General features: G+C 41.1%; 1 protein-coding gene across 1 annotated transcript in view; it reads right to left on the bottom strand.

Annotated features, from left to right (window-relative positions):
• LOC129107988 (transcriptional enhancer factor TEF-3-like) overlaps nt 1-18,544 on the bottom strand; it is a 31,062-nt gene that overhangs the window by 4,799 nt on the left and 7,719 nt on the right. Inside the window, exons 3-10 of the mRNA XM_054619608.1 lie at nt 10,819-10,883; nt 9,534-9,596; nt 7,986-8,120; nt 7,373-7,416; nt 7,042-7,103; nt 6,720-6,850; nt 5,649-5,822; nt 384-524 (exon numbers count right to left, since the gene is read on the bottom strand). Coding sequence (XP_054475583.1) covers nt 384-524; nt 5,649-5,822; nt 6,720-6,850; nt 7,042-7,103; nt 7,373-7,416; nt 7,986-8,120; nt 9,534-9,596; nt 10,819-10,883 — 815 coding nt within the window. The remainder of the gene's footprint in view (nt 1-383; nt 525-5,648; nt 5,823-6,719; nt 6,851-7,041; nt 7,104-7,372; nt 7,417-7,985; nt 8,121-9,533; nt 9,597-10,818; nt 10,884-18,544) is intronic.

Here is an 18,544-nt window from a genome sequence, read left to right as displayed (position 1 = left end):
TTTGGAAAATACAATAGGTTTTCATCTATCAAAACATAAATTCTACTCAGGACTCGAAAAATAATAACTCTCTTTGTAAGACTCTCTAAGTACGACTCTTTCTAATTTGATCCTTTAGGCCAGCAATGCTCCTTTTTTCTCCATCCAAAGTCTAATGTTGAGTTACTCTTTAAAAGCAAAACCCCCCAAAAAAATCAAGGTTGGCTTTCTCTCTAATGTCAGAAATTGTAAGAATCAGTTGGGGAGCTAAGAAACGTTTGCTTTACAACATATGTAACTTTAAATTAGTAATGTTTCATAATGAATGCAGGGTAAATGCCTGACATAGAGGCATACACTAGTTTACAAAATATGCTTGGTAACCCCCAGTGTCCTTGTCTTACCTCCACTTTCTCCACCACCTGCTTCCCAAAGGAGCAGACTTTGGTGGATGAGGTGATAATCATGTTCTCAGAGCTCTCATACTGACTGGAAACACCATAGAAGAAGCTGCTGTCATCCTGCAGGTTTATACTGAGGTCCGCCTAGAGGGAAAAAACAGTTAACATGTCAGAATCGCACTTCTAATACCAATACGCACCTGTCAGTCTGAACCAAAAGGAACCATCATTGCAGCCTGGTGGTGTATGTGGGCATATAGGAGGATTTACTGCCCAGGTTCTACCTTCTGCTCACAGATGTGGATATTAAGGTGTCATGTGTGTCAGTCTGACACAGACATGTCACCAAGAGTGTTACAGCTCAACAAAGCTCGAAATGTGATTCTCTGCAAAGCCAAGAGGCATCTACTGGCCAGATCTTTGCTGACCCAGTATAGCGCTGTCAAATCCAGCCTCAAGATTCACAAGATGCTGTGCATCTCTTTGTGTCCATGTCTTGTAAGACAATAAAAAAGACGAGTTTTTGCAGTCAAGGTGAAATGAAAAATCTTTTTTTAAACCCATCAAGTCCACAGTCATATTTTATTAATAATAAATATAATAATAATAATTTAATAATATGCAAAAGAAAATATATATATTTCTTTGTATTTTTTATATAGAAGTCCAATCAGCGTTTCTTCCTGTACAACAAAAACATGATGTGTGACTACGTAAGCTAGCAACAATCAATTTCTACCAATAATACCAAGATGTCTATCCATAAATCAATCAGCAGCTTTTAGTGACAAGTGTGGAGGTGTGTGAGGAGCCACAGTCCTCTGGAGCTCCGTAGGCATTGGGAGGTGTAACCACTTGGCATGACTATGTACATTGTTTGGCTGGAAAAAATATTTTACAAGGCATGGGAAGCAGAGCAGGCTGATACAAAATTTTAGAAATGAAAGTACAAGTTTGATATTTATCTGTGTCAGATATTAATAAGATACTGAGCTGACTGAAAGCGGATCATGCCAAGAAAGGCAGTGGGGTTCATAATAACAAAGGTCCATTTTAAGTTTTTCTGGTAGCTCACATGTTCATAAGAGCCTCAGTTACTCTTTTGCATTTGTAATACTGTGTTTTATTCCTAAACATAATATTCAAATCCAGTAAACAAAATCTTTCACCATTTTTACAAAAAGGAAGCAAGGCAACATCTGTTTTGTTGTCAGTTGCTTAGCAACAACTGAAACTAATCGAATGACAAACACTAGTGTACTTGACTTCCTTCGTCAAAAATATGACCTCACAAGCTGAATTTAGAGGCAGCTTAGAGTCAGGTTTCTTCATCCTCATGTCGATGCAGATTCACCAATCTCTGATCCTTCCACTGGTTCAAGTTTGAATCGAGCAAAGTAGCATATAATCTGATTTCGGATCAGACTGAGGTGTCGTTTCCTCCGCCAGACAGCTGGGCTGTTTTACCTTTTCCCCTGTCGGGCTCTTGGCTCTTAATGGGCCATTGAGACACCGCTCAGCCTCCTCTCATGTCTTCATCACCCCGTTCATCTTCATCCCTGGCTCATGTAATTCCTCTATTTGTCTTCATCCCTTGGGCCTAGTGACCCTCCCCAAACCGCCATTCCCTGCTTCCCTAACAGCCTGCGAGGGAATTCATCCAATTACAATCAGCAGCGTGCAATTGGCTGATTAGATCACGGCGGGCAGGCTGGCTGTGTAACAATTTAGCAGAGCCAGCTCAAATCGGATTCCCTCTGCACTTCAAAGGCGTGAGACAATCCGTTAGGACAGGGCCACGGGCGCCGAGAGGGTGAGGAGGAAGGTGGGGAGCGGGGCAGGGCAGCCTGCAGCCGACAGGGGGGTTTGCTGGAAATTCAATCTAGAATGCCATAGCTTTGGAGGAGGGCCAGCCGCCTGTCACCGTCACCATGCCAACCTGCGCCTCAGCGCACCCCCAAGTCATGACCTACCACGCGGTTGTCCCACTGCGGCTACATCAAATAGGCTCTTCTTGTCTTCTACGATGGCGTAAAACAAAGTTATTGTATTTTCAGATGTGTCGAGGATTTCATTTTGCTTATTTTCATAGCCAAGGGCATGCTTATTTTTTTTTCAGTTTGGCCGCTTAAATGCCCCGCTGTTTTGTAGCATTTCTGTGTTTTGTCATGGATGCCTTGAGAATTGGAGGATCCCCTTGGGATACGATAAGATGAACAAACTGAGACGGGACATTGTTATGAGCTTGCAAATGTCATAACTTTGACTCAACTGGGCTGGGACATGAATCGAGAGTATTGCATTGATGACTTGTTGCTTACATGGCTCCCTGCTGTTTCTCCTGCCATCCCTATGTCCCCATTTCTATCTTTTGCTGTTCATTGCCGTCTTGCTCCCTTTTTTCCTTTATGATATATGGCGTGGCTACTCCCCCCTCCCCCCCTTCCCCTCACCCCTGTATCAAATGCCACGGCTTGACCAGCTGCTCTTTCAAAGGACTGGAGAAGACTTCTTCCAAAATGGTGTCACTCACCAATGTCTTTTATCTCTCTACAATAAATAATGTGGCAGTCAAACATGTGAGAGGGGTCATGTCATGCGTACAAAGCCACCTGGTGGCATGAGATTGCAAAGCAACACTTTGAACTTGACATTCACAGTCTTTGGCACTCTGAACCAAAGCAGGTGAAGCTATATATCTGCTTTGGGAGTCACTGGTGGCCTCGACACAACACGTTTTTTGACGTTTATAATTTTTCACAGTAATAGTGAAGATGATGGTTTGAAATTCTTCCCTCCGCTATCAGCATCTTCAAACTATATTAGTTAAGGGATCCACATAACTTCTGAAGGTGGCAGCGACCTACAATGACCTACAATATCTTCTCTTCAGAGCGCCATTTCATTTCAGACCTGCAAAACACTGTGGCAACTGTGAGTCAGTGGTGGAGCACGGCCGTCCTTCCATCAGAGGATCGGCGGTTCAACCCCAAGCTCTGTTCTTGGGCAAGACACTTTACCCCAAATTGCTGAATGGGTATTAAAGATTAGTTAGAGTCCTGATTGGCAGGCGGCACCTTGCATGGTAGCACTTGCCATCAGTGTATGGATGGGTGTGATTGGATGAATGAGGACATGTAGAATATACTTTTCTTCAAGATTGTGTGTCAGATTAGGACTCTGTTGTGGTAGGTTCAGGTTGAGGTTCACGAACAGGACAAACATTGTTACTGTGGTATTCTCTGGTGCCAACAGCTCATCCCTAGAGGCTGGATGTGTTTGGGTTACCTGGTATGCACAAGAGCTCTGCATTACATGCCTCAGGTGCTACTGAACCAGCCCTGCCAGTGCGCCAGTATTAGAGAGTGAAGTTTTATTAGACGGAGAGCATGATAGGCACGAGGCCTAACCTCGGACAACCTCTCAAGGCTCAGTCAGACCCCACTTATCCTTTCTACTTCAAAACATGAGGAGCTTATTTACGTCCAGACTTACCTCCACCCATAGGAGAGAGGAAAAAATGAATACTGTGCACCATACTGTACCAGTGCTGTAGTTGACACTCAGTCATGCCCATTCATCCAATTCTACCTGTTTCGGGTCCTTTTCTGGGTCAGTACTTGTCGATGAATTTAGTAGTGAAGTTGGAGAATATAATAATACAGTATAATATAATAATAAGAGGTGATGGTTCATTTTTGTTTTGTTGACCCACAAATCTATCTTTTGTATTAAGATAGTAGATATTTATAATGTTTATTTGTTTTTACAATTCTATATGACTTAATTGTAAAAATGTTAAAAAAAAGTCAAAATTGTATGATTTTATTTTGAAAACCAAAATGGCTAACATCCAATTTTTACCTCGCCATCTCTTATGTGTAATGCTGCAAGACAAGATTTTGAGGACAGGGATTACTAAACTGGATGAGTTTCCAAATACAGATAAAACATTTTTAAAACCACAAGCAAAGGTTGCACACAGGTTTTTATTTCTCCGACATTAGCTATAAAGGTTGTGCAGTGAAAATCTCAAAAGTGTGGCCACCACGTTGTGTTGTATTTTCTACTTTTTTTTTGTTGAGCCAATTTTTGTTTGGGGTAATCGCAAATGATGTTGTAATTATTTAGTTAGGTGATCATATGTCCCAGATATTATGATTGAAGTCTCCATTTAGCTTTTCATTACATGGAAGTAGCTCTGCCGCTCTAGTAGCTCTCACTGTACTGATTAACCCTTACCGCCAATTTAAAACTAAAATGCCAACATAGTAAAGAGTAGCAAACTTTTTAATAGAATTCAAATAATGCTCACTTTAATAAAGAGAGACTGTATGTGTACAGAGAGGTGTGAGGTAAAGAGGGAGGGTTTCAAAGTGTGTACGTGCTGTGCATGACACAAATAGGAAAGGTCTTGTCCTGAGGTAAGGCAAGGTGGCCCGATCAGCTGAGATGCACAAAATGGACGTGTCCAATTACACTTGTCCTCCCCTCCTGTGTCCGTCTCTCGCTCTGATCGCTACTTTAATGCCCATTTACAGGTTGTCAGTTTACATATTTCCTCTGTTTTCAACGATATCACACATTCTCTTCCATCTGTCTTCATTCCTTAGTCTGCATCTTGTCTGTGTGTGCGTGTGTGTGTGTGTTTTTTTGGGGGGGGGCTTATCTATAAATACGTTTTTTGGGGGGCTCTAATAGCGCCGAGACAGGTGCCTGGTCTCACATTTCCTCTGGTGAAAGATCAGACCTGCCACTCTCCCCAAGGCTGCGGTCACACACAATCACACAAACACACACACATATCACAGTCATATACAAATACACTCACGTCTAATGCGTGCTGAGCAGCAATGCCTTCTTTGCCGGCATATAAACCAACAACCAGGTCATGGGAGTTACGACTTTCCACTGAAGCTGGCTTTAAACCGCACTTAAATTCCTTTAACTCCAATGCTTAAACTATCACAACACAGTTGACACCGCCAAGCCATTATCACCCAACAGGTGATACAAAACATTAAGAGTATTCACTGTACTCTCACTTCACTGTCATGATTCGGGGAGGATTATATGCTCTGATGAAGTATGAAACACACCACATACAGAGTATCGTACTGAGCTTTATATGAATGAAAACAAGTATTTAATTGAAATTAACGATTTATCCGCTGTAATTAATTGGAGAAGAAAAATTAAAAGGGAACAAACAGAATGGGATTGGACTGATTTGAACTGGAAAAAAAAAACCAGACAAATGTATTTTACCCAGAACTTGACGAGAAAGAAAGCGTTGTGTGGCCCTTTCTCGAACAGCTCCTTCAGGCCTCCTTTCTTCTCTGGGAACTTGTCGTAGATCTGCCTGACGTCCACAGACTCCAGATAGGCGTCGCTGTAGCTCGGGTTGGACTGGCCGATGTGCACAAACAGGTGCTTGTTGAACTGGGGAGACGGAAGTGCATAACAGGAGATGAACAGAGCCAAATATGACAAGTGTCCAGTTTGCTAAATTGCCATTAACGCCAGGTGCACTGTTAGGCGCTCCGGGACATCTGCTACTTTGGGCCTGTTGTTCCATTGAAACATATTTGTTGTAATATCCCATCACCTGTCTCAAGGGTCCCACCCTTTTCTTTCCACTCGCCCTATTCATGATCATGTGATGTTCTTGTTTGTATTTTCTTTTTGTGTTCATACAGATTATCCAGTGATCTTTGTGAGTTGCTGTCATACCCTAACAAACAAGAACTACAAGTATTAAACCATAATATCCAGTTTTCTTTTTTCCTAGACATCTGAGACCACTATTTCCTTAGATCTTTTATTAAGTTATGATACTTATTGGTAGTATTGTCATTGACTTTCTTTGTATAGTTCTTTGTAATCAATTATCAATTCATAGGTTCTTCATCTGTTTTATTTTAAACATCTCTATGCCAAAGTCTGAGCCAGTGTATTCTTCTAAGGGTTAAAAAAAGCATGTGTTAAAGTATTTCCTTACATGGCAACACATACAATGAAAGATACAAAGTGTGAATCAGAACTAAAGTAGCAATACAGTAATTTATCATAACATAAAAGTTATTTCTTTATTGGAGTCTTTTTGCCAAAAGTTGGCAAGAAAGCCATGTGCATGAAACCTTTTTTGCAGATGAACTAGCACTTTTGAGTATATGTAATCTAAAAAAGTACAATAAAAAGGCCAGTAACAAAATAGTGAGCTTTTGCTTTGAGTCACTCAGAACTATACTGATAAAAAATACACTGAGAAATGAAATAACCTTTTGTGTTGAGTGTAAAGAACCTAATACAAAGTTATCGCCCGTCTCGTCTACTCACATTCTCTGGGTCTTGAGGTTGCTCCAGGAAGGCGGAGAACTCCAGCATTCGCAGCTTAGAGCTGGCAATACATCTACCCTGCCAGGGGGGGGCACCGGGAGACATCGACAGCCCTGCCGTGCTTTCATAACCTGCGGACAAGAGGTCAGAGGGTGCGTAAATGTGCGGTTTAGTGTGACAATGTAAAAAAGGAAATGCTGCCATATTTGCAGCTATTTCCCTGAGCTTTGTGCAAGCTCTTCATCACAAGCCGGGGTATCTCATCACTTTCCCGGCATGACAGCCGCCTGTCAACACAGCAGGGTGGAGAAAGAGCACCCACCTGTTATTGGGGTCGGGCCGGACGCTTGCATGGCGTAGCTCTGCTGGGAGAAGGGCTTAATGCTGGAGATACGAGACAGACAAGAGAGGGAAAGGCATGTTATGCACCGGCTCGGCCTCATGACCCCGTCTCATGTACTAATTGGACCGCGTGACCTCTAAAGACGCAGGGGGCAGAGCGGTATGCTTAATGTCAGACAGCTGAAGACTTTTCTTTATAATTGTACTGATATGTTTCATAGTGAAATGTATCTGATGGGTATTAAGCTGATCACATGAGAAATCACTGATGGACTCTGTAGCACTACAGAGTAGAAAGAATGACTACTCACTCTTCGTGGCCTCCCGGCTGTCCTGGAAGTGCCCCGTGCCAAAACTGGAAGAAAATAAAATGATATTATATTACACATTTCCACTTTGAAACTAATTCTTACATATGAATTGTGTATTGTGCTTTTCAAAACAGAAGCATGGAAAGGTTTCTTACAGAAAGAAAATCAAGCATAAATCTGTCAAAAGTTTAATGATTTTTTTTCACACACATACACAATAAATGAAATACTGTAAACATCTTTAAAAATGAAATTATCTCCAGAGAAACAATCACAAGAGTTCTGAAGAAGACAAATCCTCTGTGTAGAAATTACAGGTTCATGAATCTAAAATGTGTGAAATTGTAAAATAGGGTAGGAGTCTCAAATATCTACAATTCAATTTTGACAAACTGTCAAAGAGTCTCTAGATTAAACTAACCAACATCCAGGGAAATAAATGGACATATTAGAGTAGAACGAATGATGAAAAATACTGCTAATTGGCCACAGTTAGCAAACCATCAACTTTGGGATGAAGTCAAATGTGTTTTTTCAATAAACATGGCAACTTCTCCGCCTTTCAGGCTAATCTGAATAAGATGGTGTAGGGGGACGCTTGTCAGGGACTCACCCCACCAGTAGTGGGATAAGCCGGCCTAGACAGGCCCTGGAGAGCCATCTTGTTCTGGAAAGCAGTGGGTGAGATGATCTGGGCTGAGGACATAGTGGCCATACTCTGCAGGGCCTTGTCTTTGGCAACCTGGTCCTATGGAGAGCGACAGAGAGCGAAACAAACAGACAGTAACCCAAAGGGAGAGCACTCATCAGACTCCATTTAAGTCTGACCCCACTTCCCCGGTAACACAAGCAGAGCCCTAAAATGGGAAATGAAGCATCGAGGCCAGCTTGCATCATCGGTGAATCCCTGCCAGGCGGAGAACTGAATAGAAGGTGATATTACAGTCAAGGGCCTTTGGGTCAAGAGTTAAGTTTATTGCTTTGGCAGGGGCAAGCCAGTGATGACAACCAGCTTCTGTTGGAGGTCAAACTGGAAGACAACGTAGGGAAAAGGCTGGTATGTTTATTTGCTAATAATTGCATCAAAACCGCTAAATGGCATTGAGTTTAAAATAGTGAGATAGCTACAAAATTGTCCTTCTGGTGCAACACTGTAAAGTGATACACCTCTTGTTTTTGAATCAACTCCTTCAGCAGTTTCCAAACCACAGAGGACTACAAGCAGTCGCCGCCCAGCCCTAATGGGCAAGGCCACACGGCACATTCTTCTTCCCAGAACTGGCGAACACAAGGGCATAGCTGAAATATGGGGTGGGGGGGGTACATGTGGTCGAGATCTCAGTTACACCAAAGACTTATTTAAAAAAGGCCTGTCACAGAGGCCAACCCTGTGACCAGTGCCGGACCCTGCCAGCTGAACCCTCATGGCTGCCGTCCAAGGTGAGGGAGAGTCCAGTTGCCTGCTGCGACTGCGAGCACGCGGACGAGTAAATGTAAACTGAGAAAGTACTGGGGGGGGACAGGGATGTGTGAGCTCTCAGCGTACCACACAGGAAAACTTTTATTAAGGTACTTATTAAATGTAATACTTGGAAGGAATAATGCAGGGATTAATTTTGTTTCCTGACAATTGCGTTTGGTTCATCTTGTTCATAATCGTGCACACCAAGCCTCAGGCCTCCTGAAATAGGTTCACATTTCATCGAAATGCCATTTAAAACCAGCATCAATTAGAGGGGGAAATTAAAATAACCATTGTTTGTACCTTTGTGTTAATAGGATGTGAATACATAGCAGCGAAGGGGCCATACCGTAGACATGAACCTTCGTTATAAGAGGGAATAATATAGAGTAATAATGTTGTCACCCTTTTTCCACCTGCTGCTGCTCAACTCAAATCAAATCAAATCAAATGTTTTAAAAATGCAGCTTACTAATCACACCCTTAACTCAGCTATAGTGTTTTCCCTCCTCTGGCAGTGAACACAGGCAAGTCTGTGCAGTTCAGACACATGGCGATTACAATAAGCGATTTGATAAAATCCACAGATCCTCAAATGTGTTTCCTCATATGTGCATTAAAAAAACAAACAATTTTCATCTTCCATAAAACATTTAGTGAATGTAAAAGTAAAAAAAGAAGTTGACTCACATAGCGTACCTTCAGCTTCACCTGGATCTCCCTGGCCTTCCGCCGGGCTAGAACCTGGATGTGACTAGACACCTAAAGGACAGACAACACAGCAGAGATGAGAAATGCATTTATGTGACATGTTTCCAGCAAAACAATGGGTGGCTTAGTGGTCAACACTGCTGCCTTGAACAAGCAAGTTTAGAGAACGGATGGACTGAAGCGATCTTCAATTTACCAGCCTCGCCAATGTGGTTCAAATTCCTTTTTGGTCCATGTGGCCTCACTATGTACAATATGTGTCCCTGAGCTACCATTGTTTTTTTTATTCAAGCATTTTTGCATCACAAAATGAATCAGCAAGTATTATGAAGACATTCAGCTACGAATAGAATCTCAAAATGATACTGACTGTCTACTGGTTGGTCACACTTTGGTCTAAATAAAACTATAGAGAAATTTAATTTGCCTGAAATTCAATATGTATATTCATGACCCTCATCTGACTAGTCCAAACATTTATATACACTGGTTAAAGCAGCACATTTAGGCCATGTGAGCCACACCTCTAAAGCACAGCTATGAAGTATAAAAATAACAAAACGTTGCGTTGTGTTATTTTGCACTTCTTAGATTCACAATTCATACTACAAACTGTATTTATTATACATTACACATACATAGGAAATCACATGAGTCGCTTCATAACATTGACTCTTTGTTGGTTTATATTTTCTGTCAGAGGAACGTTTTTAAGAAGCTGTACGGCCACACAGCAGTCCATCCGTTTACTGCTGTTGGACCAGTAGGTGTCCCTCTATCCCTCCAACCTGCCCCGCCATCCATTTATAATCCTTCACTGCCCCCCCTTCCTCCTCAAATCTCCACACATCTCTTTTCATTCTCACAGAGTCTGCCAGGTGACTTAGCAGGGACCCTATCTCACCACATCCATCACTGTCCATACATCAGGTCGTCCATATCAGATACCGTAGTGAGGGTAGAGTTCCAAATCCCTCGCCCATCCCGCCTCAGTCTCACATCCAGATCCCTGTATTCCCCAGCTTCTTTACCCTTCTAACAAGCACCAGATCCAGGAGGTGGTGAAGAACCAACACCGACACATGATCCTATAGCATCTGTGCATTGGGCCCCGGCCCTAAATCAATCGTCATCTCCAGCCCTCCAAGTAGGAGGGGGTGATAAGTCAGGTGGGGGTACCCCGGGTGTCAGGGCATCACTCAGCAGCAGAGGCCTTTTTCTGGAGGGGTTCAAAAATAGGGGCTGCTTCAAATGACATTTGCAGAGAACTTACCTGCTTTCTGGTCCGCGTCTTCCCTGTGCGAAGTTTGATGTACCGTGCAATCAACTCATTTCGTCCTGTAAGGGACAAGAAAACAAAAGCATTTTAGTATTTTGTATCATCAGTGCTTGAAACTGGGGGAAAATTGAGGTAAAGTACTCCCCTTATTCACATGTTGGCTTGTGTATCAGCCAGTGTCAGCAAATCATAATAATATTCTAAATTTCTATAGTGAATAAACAACATGTTCTTGCTCCCAACATGTCAAATTCCAGCGCTTGGTCATTGCGCTTCAGTCTATTATACCGACAATTCAAGGCATCCTTTAGCGTTTGTATGAAATGCAGGAAATCATTTCAACTAACTAATCCCGTTGGAAGGGTCAAGCAAACACAGGACTTTCACCCAGGAGAAAGCTATTTGTGTCCTTTGTGAAAAAATAAGTCAACATTAACTTAGTTTGCCTTGGTTTTGTAACGTAACTGGCGTACTTAGCTAATGCCAGTAACTTAACAACCTTACTTATTTGAACCCAAACCAGGATCTTTTCCTAAACCTCACTAAGTACTTTTGCCAGGATAAATAAAGGTTTATCTTATCTAATCCCACCAAACTAAAAAAAAAATCTAAATTACAAAACAAAACCTGGAGAAGTCTGTTGGACTTGAACTGAAACTGAGGGGCTCATGCGGAGCATGTTCTTGGTGTTGAGGGTCTAAAATGTTTGACGAGGCTAACAATTAACTCATCATCAGTGAGCCTGCTCTGCATGCCTGAGGGAGGAATGAGCAAACGTATATGCACTGTATATTTCTGTGCACATATTTCTACAAATACTCGTATGCTGCAGTCATTGAAGTCACTACATAATTAGGTAAATTGGCTTCTTAAACATGTGTTTCGTCATGTCTGCGTGTGCACATATTTGGAAGAGTTTGCATGCATGCACGTACTGATGACATGCAAACACAAGAGTCAAGGCTGTCCAGTTTGTCAACGCCGAAAACTGTAAGTATATCCTCAAGTATATACATCTGTCTGTGGGAGAGCTTGCATCAGCCTGAGCCTGACCCCCCCTTGAGTGTGCACTGAGTTCGTATCTCTGCTGGGAGTGTGTGCATGCTGACAGACAGGTCACATTGGCAGAGCAGGTGGAGGCTGCAGCCCTGCGATCCTCAGACCGGACTCGGGACAGACACATGGACCAAAAGGGTCCGGCCTGTCTGGTGAGGCAGCCAGGCAGCTGGTGTGTGTGTCAATGTTTATGGAATATGCCTTTACGCCTGCAGTAAATCTTGGGCTCGCCCCCCCCCGACCCCCATTTAGTGTCCCGTTACTGTTGAGGTTAACGGTCATATGGCTTCTTTCAGCCTCTTCTCCAAAACTAAACCTCTAGTTTAATTGCTTGGATTGTTAAATACACACAAACGGATATGTATGCATAATTATATAAGCAAGGGTTTGGAAGTGTGATTCATGAATAGAATAGTGCCATCTTGTAGTGAATGTAGCTTTAACCAGAAACAATATGGCATGGGATGACTGCCATATAAGTCTGTGCCATGTTAGATGGACTGAATAACAGAGTGCTAAAACAAGAAGTCATTTACGACCCTGGGTAAGCGGAAGATGATGGATGGATGGATGGATGGATTCATTAACAGATAATTAAATCAGAATCACTTCCAGTAATCATTTTTTTAGTAATAAAGTTTTTAAAAAGGAACAGTTTGTAGAATTTAGGGGAATCTTTTGGCATAAATGGAATATAATCTTATTAGATATTTTTCGGGGCCTTTTCATGGATTCGGCAAACAAAGCAATGGGTCTAGATAGAGCCATGCACATTTTCGCGTCGAGAACTTTGGTCCTTCTACACTCTTAGCAAACAGGAGAAGTTTCAGATGGTTGTAATTTGCAACCCCATCACTAGATATTGTTTGCTGGTATCGGCTTCTCCTATGTGAGTATGTGCTGATTTTCATTGTATCATGTCATTATCAATTTAATATCAAACAAAACAATTGCAATTACTAATGAGTCATATTTGGTTCTGGTAAATTGTTTTGGGGACTTTTCTTAAATTTCTGGACATTTATAATAATTTGTAGATTAATTATAAATAAAAAAAATTGTGAGTTATATAGAAACAGCAACTTTACAAACTGGTTCTAATAAATGGGAGGACACAGACAGACACACACACAATCAGTTACAGAGTGAATCACGGAACTCTTGCTCTCAAAGGAGATGTCTCATGATCCCACACAGGTCCCCCCCCACACACACACACACACACACGCACACAAACACACACACACACAAATTTGCACCACCTCTTAAACACAGTCATTTTTCCCTTGGCACCACATCTCCATGTGAATTAACACACAGATCAGTCACGACACACAACCTTGTACAAACCCGTCAGATTTTCCCTTACATAGTGACGCTAGGGTCAGACCTCATAACGCTTCATAAAACGGCCCATCAAGTGACTCCGAATGGTGAAAAGAGGAAACTTGAAACTTGGCTGAACCGTCATAAGAAATTTCGTCAGGCAATAAAAGTGATCAGATTTTTTCGCGGAACGCAAGACACCCGTTTCAACCACAGTTTGCTCAGGCATGAATTTCCATGTAATGTTTTTTAAAGACATTTGACTTTTGTTGCTAAGTCATTTCAGAAACAGCTTAGGGTGCCAGTTTGTATACCCAGCTGGGGCAAAGCTATCAGCCAGAAGTCAGGCTCTGTAAACTGTAGGGTCCAACTTTTTCAGGCTATAAAGAAAACTAAAGGATTTCCTGATTAAAATGCATGTGATTACTGAGCACTGAGGCTTATTGGGCACTGAGGCTTATTGCCATGATTTCTGGATGACTTTCTTATCTTAAGAATATTTACTTGCATGTTAGTTTTGCTTTTATATTTTGTAGATACTGTAAGTTGTAATTTAAATGGAGGCTTTTTAAATATTAATAATAATTTACATTATAACTTTTCATAACTTGGGGTATCATTTCCATTGTACTCACCAGAGTACAGAGTACATGAAGTCAGACAGTGCAAGAAACACAAGCAGGTTGGAAACAAGCCAAGAGTTCTGTCAGATTGTCTATAAAACTTTATTCTGAGATAAAAACTGATAGTGTTTGGAATAATCTCTTATTTCATAGGAAAAAGGTGCACATGCACAACTACAGTAAGTGAGGTGGGTAAAAGTGTAACAAAAAGTGTACCTGTAAACTGTGATGGGTTTTTACAATGGACAGTTTTACAGTTTGCCTGTAAAAAACAAATCAGATTATCTGACTACATGTTTCTCGCCCTATATGACTTTTTGGAAAAGGTTGCTATGATAGTAATGAAAGCATGGTCAAGTTGGAATGAAGTGGAATAATCCACTCACCAAGCTGCAAATAACACATATTGTCCCTTTATGCCTGATAAAACTGTCTAGGTTGGCTTCAACACCACAACAGCACAAGACTTGCGGGAAAAGGCTCTCAAAGGTTGGGCCCATATCTTCCGCGAAATCCATCCAAGTAACCCCCAAAGGTGCTGTGTTCAGGAACAGCCGGCAGTACAACAGTGTAACTATGCTAGTATTTGTTTTTAAATACATGTATGCAAAACTCAATGGAAAGCAATATTGATACTGAGTGGATTATCCTGGTTCAATAAAGCAAATTTAAGAAACTTTAATTTAACATTTGTAAAAGATGGACTTCATCATCAGCCAAGTTACATTAACAACAAATCAGTCTCAAGCACATTCATTATATAACAACACAGAGATATGTTATCTGTGAATGAACCAGTGCTGGTTTGAAGAGCAAAAGAGGAAAAAGTGGTCGATCTGAGTCCTTATAAAGTTCCAGGACCCTGAAACACACACACACACACAAACACCGTACACACACAAACACGTATTACCCAGCTGTAGAACTGCCTTTGTGTGAGGCTTTTGTGGACTAAACCACTCTCTCAAATGCCGTCTACTCCAGTATATACACACACACACACAGTCGCACACTAGACATAGACTCACACACACATTTCAGACTCGAGTCGTGGCATTCATTCCGTCTGAATCTTATTTTCCTTTCAGAGCTGTAACTCCTCAACCGTTTAGTGTTTATCGGGAGGTGCACTCGCCGGCCGATTGTTTGAGCCCCTAAATGCATATTTCTTTAATTCCCCAGGGATTAAGAAAGTGTTCCACATGTCCTCGCAATCAAACTCTTGAAAAGACGAACAGAGAGCTTTGTCAAAGTCCCCACAGTACTTGACCTAAAATGAACATTAAGTTGCCTCTATCGAGTTCTTCACGTTACAGCAGCAAGCTCTTCCAGTTTCCAGCAATTTATCTTTAGGAAACTTCACTCAGTGTACAGTAAGATGTACATTGTGTATCCAATCCAAAAGGGATTTTCAAAATAGCAGACACAGATGCGTGAGCATGTCTCCCCAAACGAATAAAAACTTCTCATGAATACAGAAAACCAGACCATCTTTTTACTTGGTAGCCAGACACTTTTGAAACTCCTGTGTTATACTGATCAACCTGAAAACCACAGAAAGTCCAGTACAATCAGGAAAGACACTGTAATAAGAGTTGTAAAGTGTTGCTGTGAAATAATAATAATAAATACTATCATAAGTTACAATGAAAAGGTTTTCCTTCTCAAGAATAAAATATTTAAAAACCACCAACAGAGCAAAGGTCCAACTGCTTTATCAATAGGACGGTATCCCCATTCAAAATTAGCCAGGTATGTCGTGCAAGCATGTAAACAACAGCGTCATTAATGGACTGTCGCTTCATGTTCTCTTATCAGATGCTCTGCCACTCCTAGTGTGAGTGCCTGGGGAAGGGCCCCATCAAAAATACCCTCCAACACATCCATGAGATCAGAGAGGAGACTCAGTCACACAGCGATGAGATCATGATATCCAATGGGAGTAGCGCAGACAGGAAACTTGTGCCAGCCAAGGCTGCAGGAAAGTCAGTAGGAACATAATACCATCATCCACGAGGTTCACAGTTTGATGTTGTTTATTACACTGCCGCAGTCACGGACTTGTCTGGGGGAAATCTGATTCTGGAAACATTTCTTAAGGGCATGAAAAGTGGCAGAATGCAGCAGCAGCGAAGTCGGAGTGATCTAAAGTTCAAGGGATCCTGCAGGGGTTGTGCAACTTAACAAACGTTATCATTTGTGATTTTAAAAAGGGAATATTTCTGTTGATTGTAGATATTGGAACCATTAAAGTATTATGATAACTTATGCCACATTTCCACTACAGAACGACTCTATTCAAATCTTCTTTTGGTACAAACTAAACCAATGCAAGAAGTTAGAGTTAAAACACTGCAGACCACTGATTGGTCAGAGAGTATTGTCACTAGTGCTACACCGGACATCCTGCACAAGCCCGCCACTTTTAAATAGCCATGCTACCGTTAACAACAGGCACATTTTTTTTTAATTCCCTTTGAAACAGATTAAAATAAAAATGTGCATGTTCTCTTGAACGCAGACAGAGACGTATGTTCAAGCAATAAGACCCTGAGAGTCATTAACTGAGGACACAAAGTTCATTTTGTTGCATATAAAAACAATTTCTTTTTGATTGATGAAGAATGTGCTATTACTTCAGTCACATCTGACAAGGTTTAGTGCAGTATTCTGAAATCAATTAAAAAAAAAACCCAAAAAAAAACATAATTATGTTTGATTCCCTGGAGCCATGATGATCCTAAAAGGCATTACAAACACAGTTTTACTAGTTTTCTGTAGGTAGAGGTCAGGGAGAAGTGGAAGGGGTTACTCAAGTCGGTTTATAGTATCCCTTCCAAAGTCAACCTCCAGGCCTGGCTGATCGTAAATCTGCCTTTTCCCAACGAGGCTGCGGTCATCACTGGCCTGGGCTGATCTCTCTCTCTCTCTCTCTCTCTCTCTCTCTCTCTCTCTCTCTCTCTCTCTCTCTCTCTCTCTCTCTCTCTGTGTCTTCATCTCAGACCAGAGAATTCTTCACATTCCTATAAACTGACTGGACCGCACCGGGTCCTGAATCTGCTGCTCTAACTTCACCCCATGCCCTGTTTGTGTGTGCACAACAACAACACCCCTATGTACATAAACCAATGGACAGCCACAGGGAATGATCAGTTCATCACCCTTAACACATTCTCACAAATTAACACTTCACAGTTTTTGACAACATGTAAAAAAAATATATATATTTTATCTTTTACCTGTAGTGCTATTTACCAATCTATATAGTTTTGAAAATATCGGCCATAGAGATATCTGCCTTCTCTCTGATATAACGGGACTATATGGGACTCGGCTTGTGGTGCTCAAAGCCCCAAATAAACACAACAGCAATGTCTTTTTCCAGAAATTAGAAAGAAGTTACTCAAGATAATCCACAGACCTTGCAGTTTCGTAAAGATCAACTCACACCAAAACAATCTAAATTGTGAAATAGCACTACAGCTAAGAGGACAAATTTGTATTTTCGGGTGGGCTGTCCGTTTAAATTATGTTATAAACTATAATTATCAATCTCAAAAGTATTTTGAAGGATTTATCCAGCTCTGTAGAAAAACACTGTTCTAATATGTGTGCATGCAGCTGTATATTAGCAACAATGTGCGTACTGTACATTTTAATCTACAATATGTCATAACTACTTTAAATGATAGTGTGTGCATATGTACATTTGTGCCTATATGTCTAACTGTATACAAACTGCCATCCTCTCTGAAGACACATCTGCCAACCATACGTTCCCTTCAACAGCACATATGCCCCAGCACGTCTGCTCGGGAAAACAAAGGTCACATTTAGGCAGCAGGAATGTCTTGGCTGGGTGTTATTTCCCCTCCGATAGCGCCTGGACGCAGCCTGCTGAGTTTGGAAAAGACCTCTACTAAGCCTCAATACCAGCAATGAGTCAAGTACGGTAACAGAATAGAGCCTGTGATGCAACAGCCCTGCTGGTCCAGCATTAAGAGAGCCACTAAGAATATGTAATTTAAAAATGAATAACTTGACACTAAAGTCAAAGACGTGAAGTACGATGTGAAGTAAAAGCGGCAGATGTGCCTCCAACTCCAGGGACGTGTGTACAATTTTATTTAGGACATTTTTCTTTCATATAAAGTTATTTTTGTCTAAACCAAAACCGTATAAGAAACCCCCAAATGTTAACGAATATTTTCATGTGACAAGTATCAGAAAACTCTTCTTCGATTTAAGGGATTATTATGTATTCTTTTCAAATTAGAAGGATATAAATGTCAAGTTATTATCCCCAGATTTTAAAAATACATAGCTGGAAATAATCAGTCCCACTAAGAGGTCCAATATTTCCTAAAAGTTTCATGGAAATAAATATCTCATTTGGTACTAAATTTGAAAAGACATGTGGTTAGGTGGTATGATACACTTCAAATTAATTAATTGATTCATTTAAAAATGCCTGGCCAGCATAACCTGTAGTCTTTTAGTCAGTGCAATGCAGGTCAGCTAAACAAACATAAATGTGCAATTTGTCTATAAGCAAACAATTCAGTATAGATACACTGAATCAATCAATGCAATAATGAAAACTTTCTAACTGTATATCGGAGGAGTTGCTTCACAGAAATGCCTCCAGAAATCTGAAGCTGCTTTTTAAGATACCGCAACTAAAGTAGAAGGTTCAGCACATTTCACCTATAATT

This window comes from Anoplopoma fimbria, chromosome 19 (genome assembly GCF_027596085.1).
Source record: "Anoplopoma fimbria isolate UVic2021 breed Golden Eagle Sablefish chromosome 19, Afim_UVic_2022, whole genome shotgun sequence".
NCBI lineage: Eukaryota > Metazoa > Chordata > Actinopteri > Perciformes > Anoplopomatidae > Anoplopoma > Anoplopoma fimbria.
Note: the sequence above shows the minus strand (reverse complement) of the source record. Positions and strands in the feature narration are given on the sequence as shown.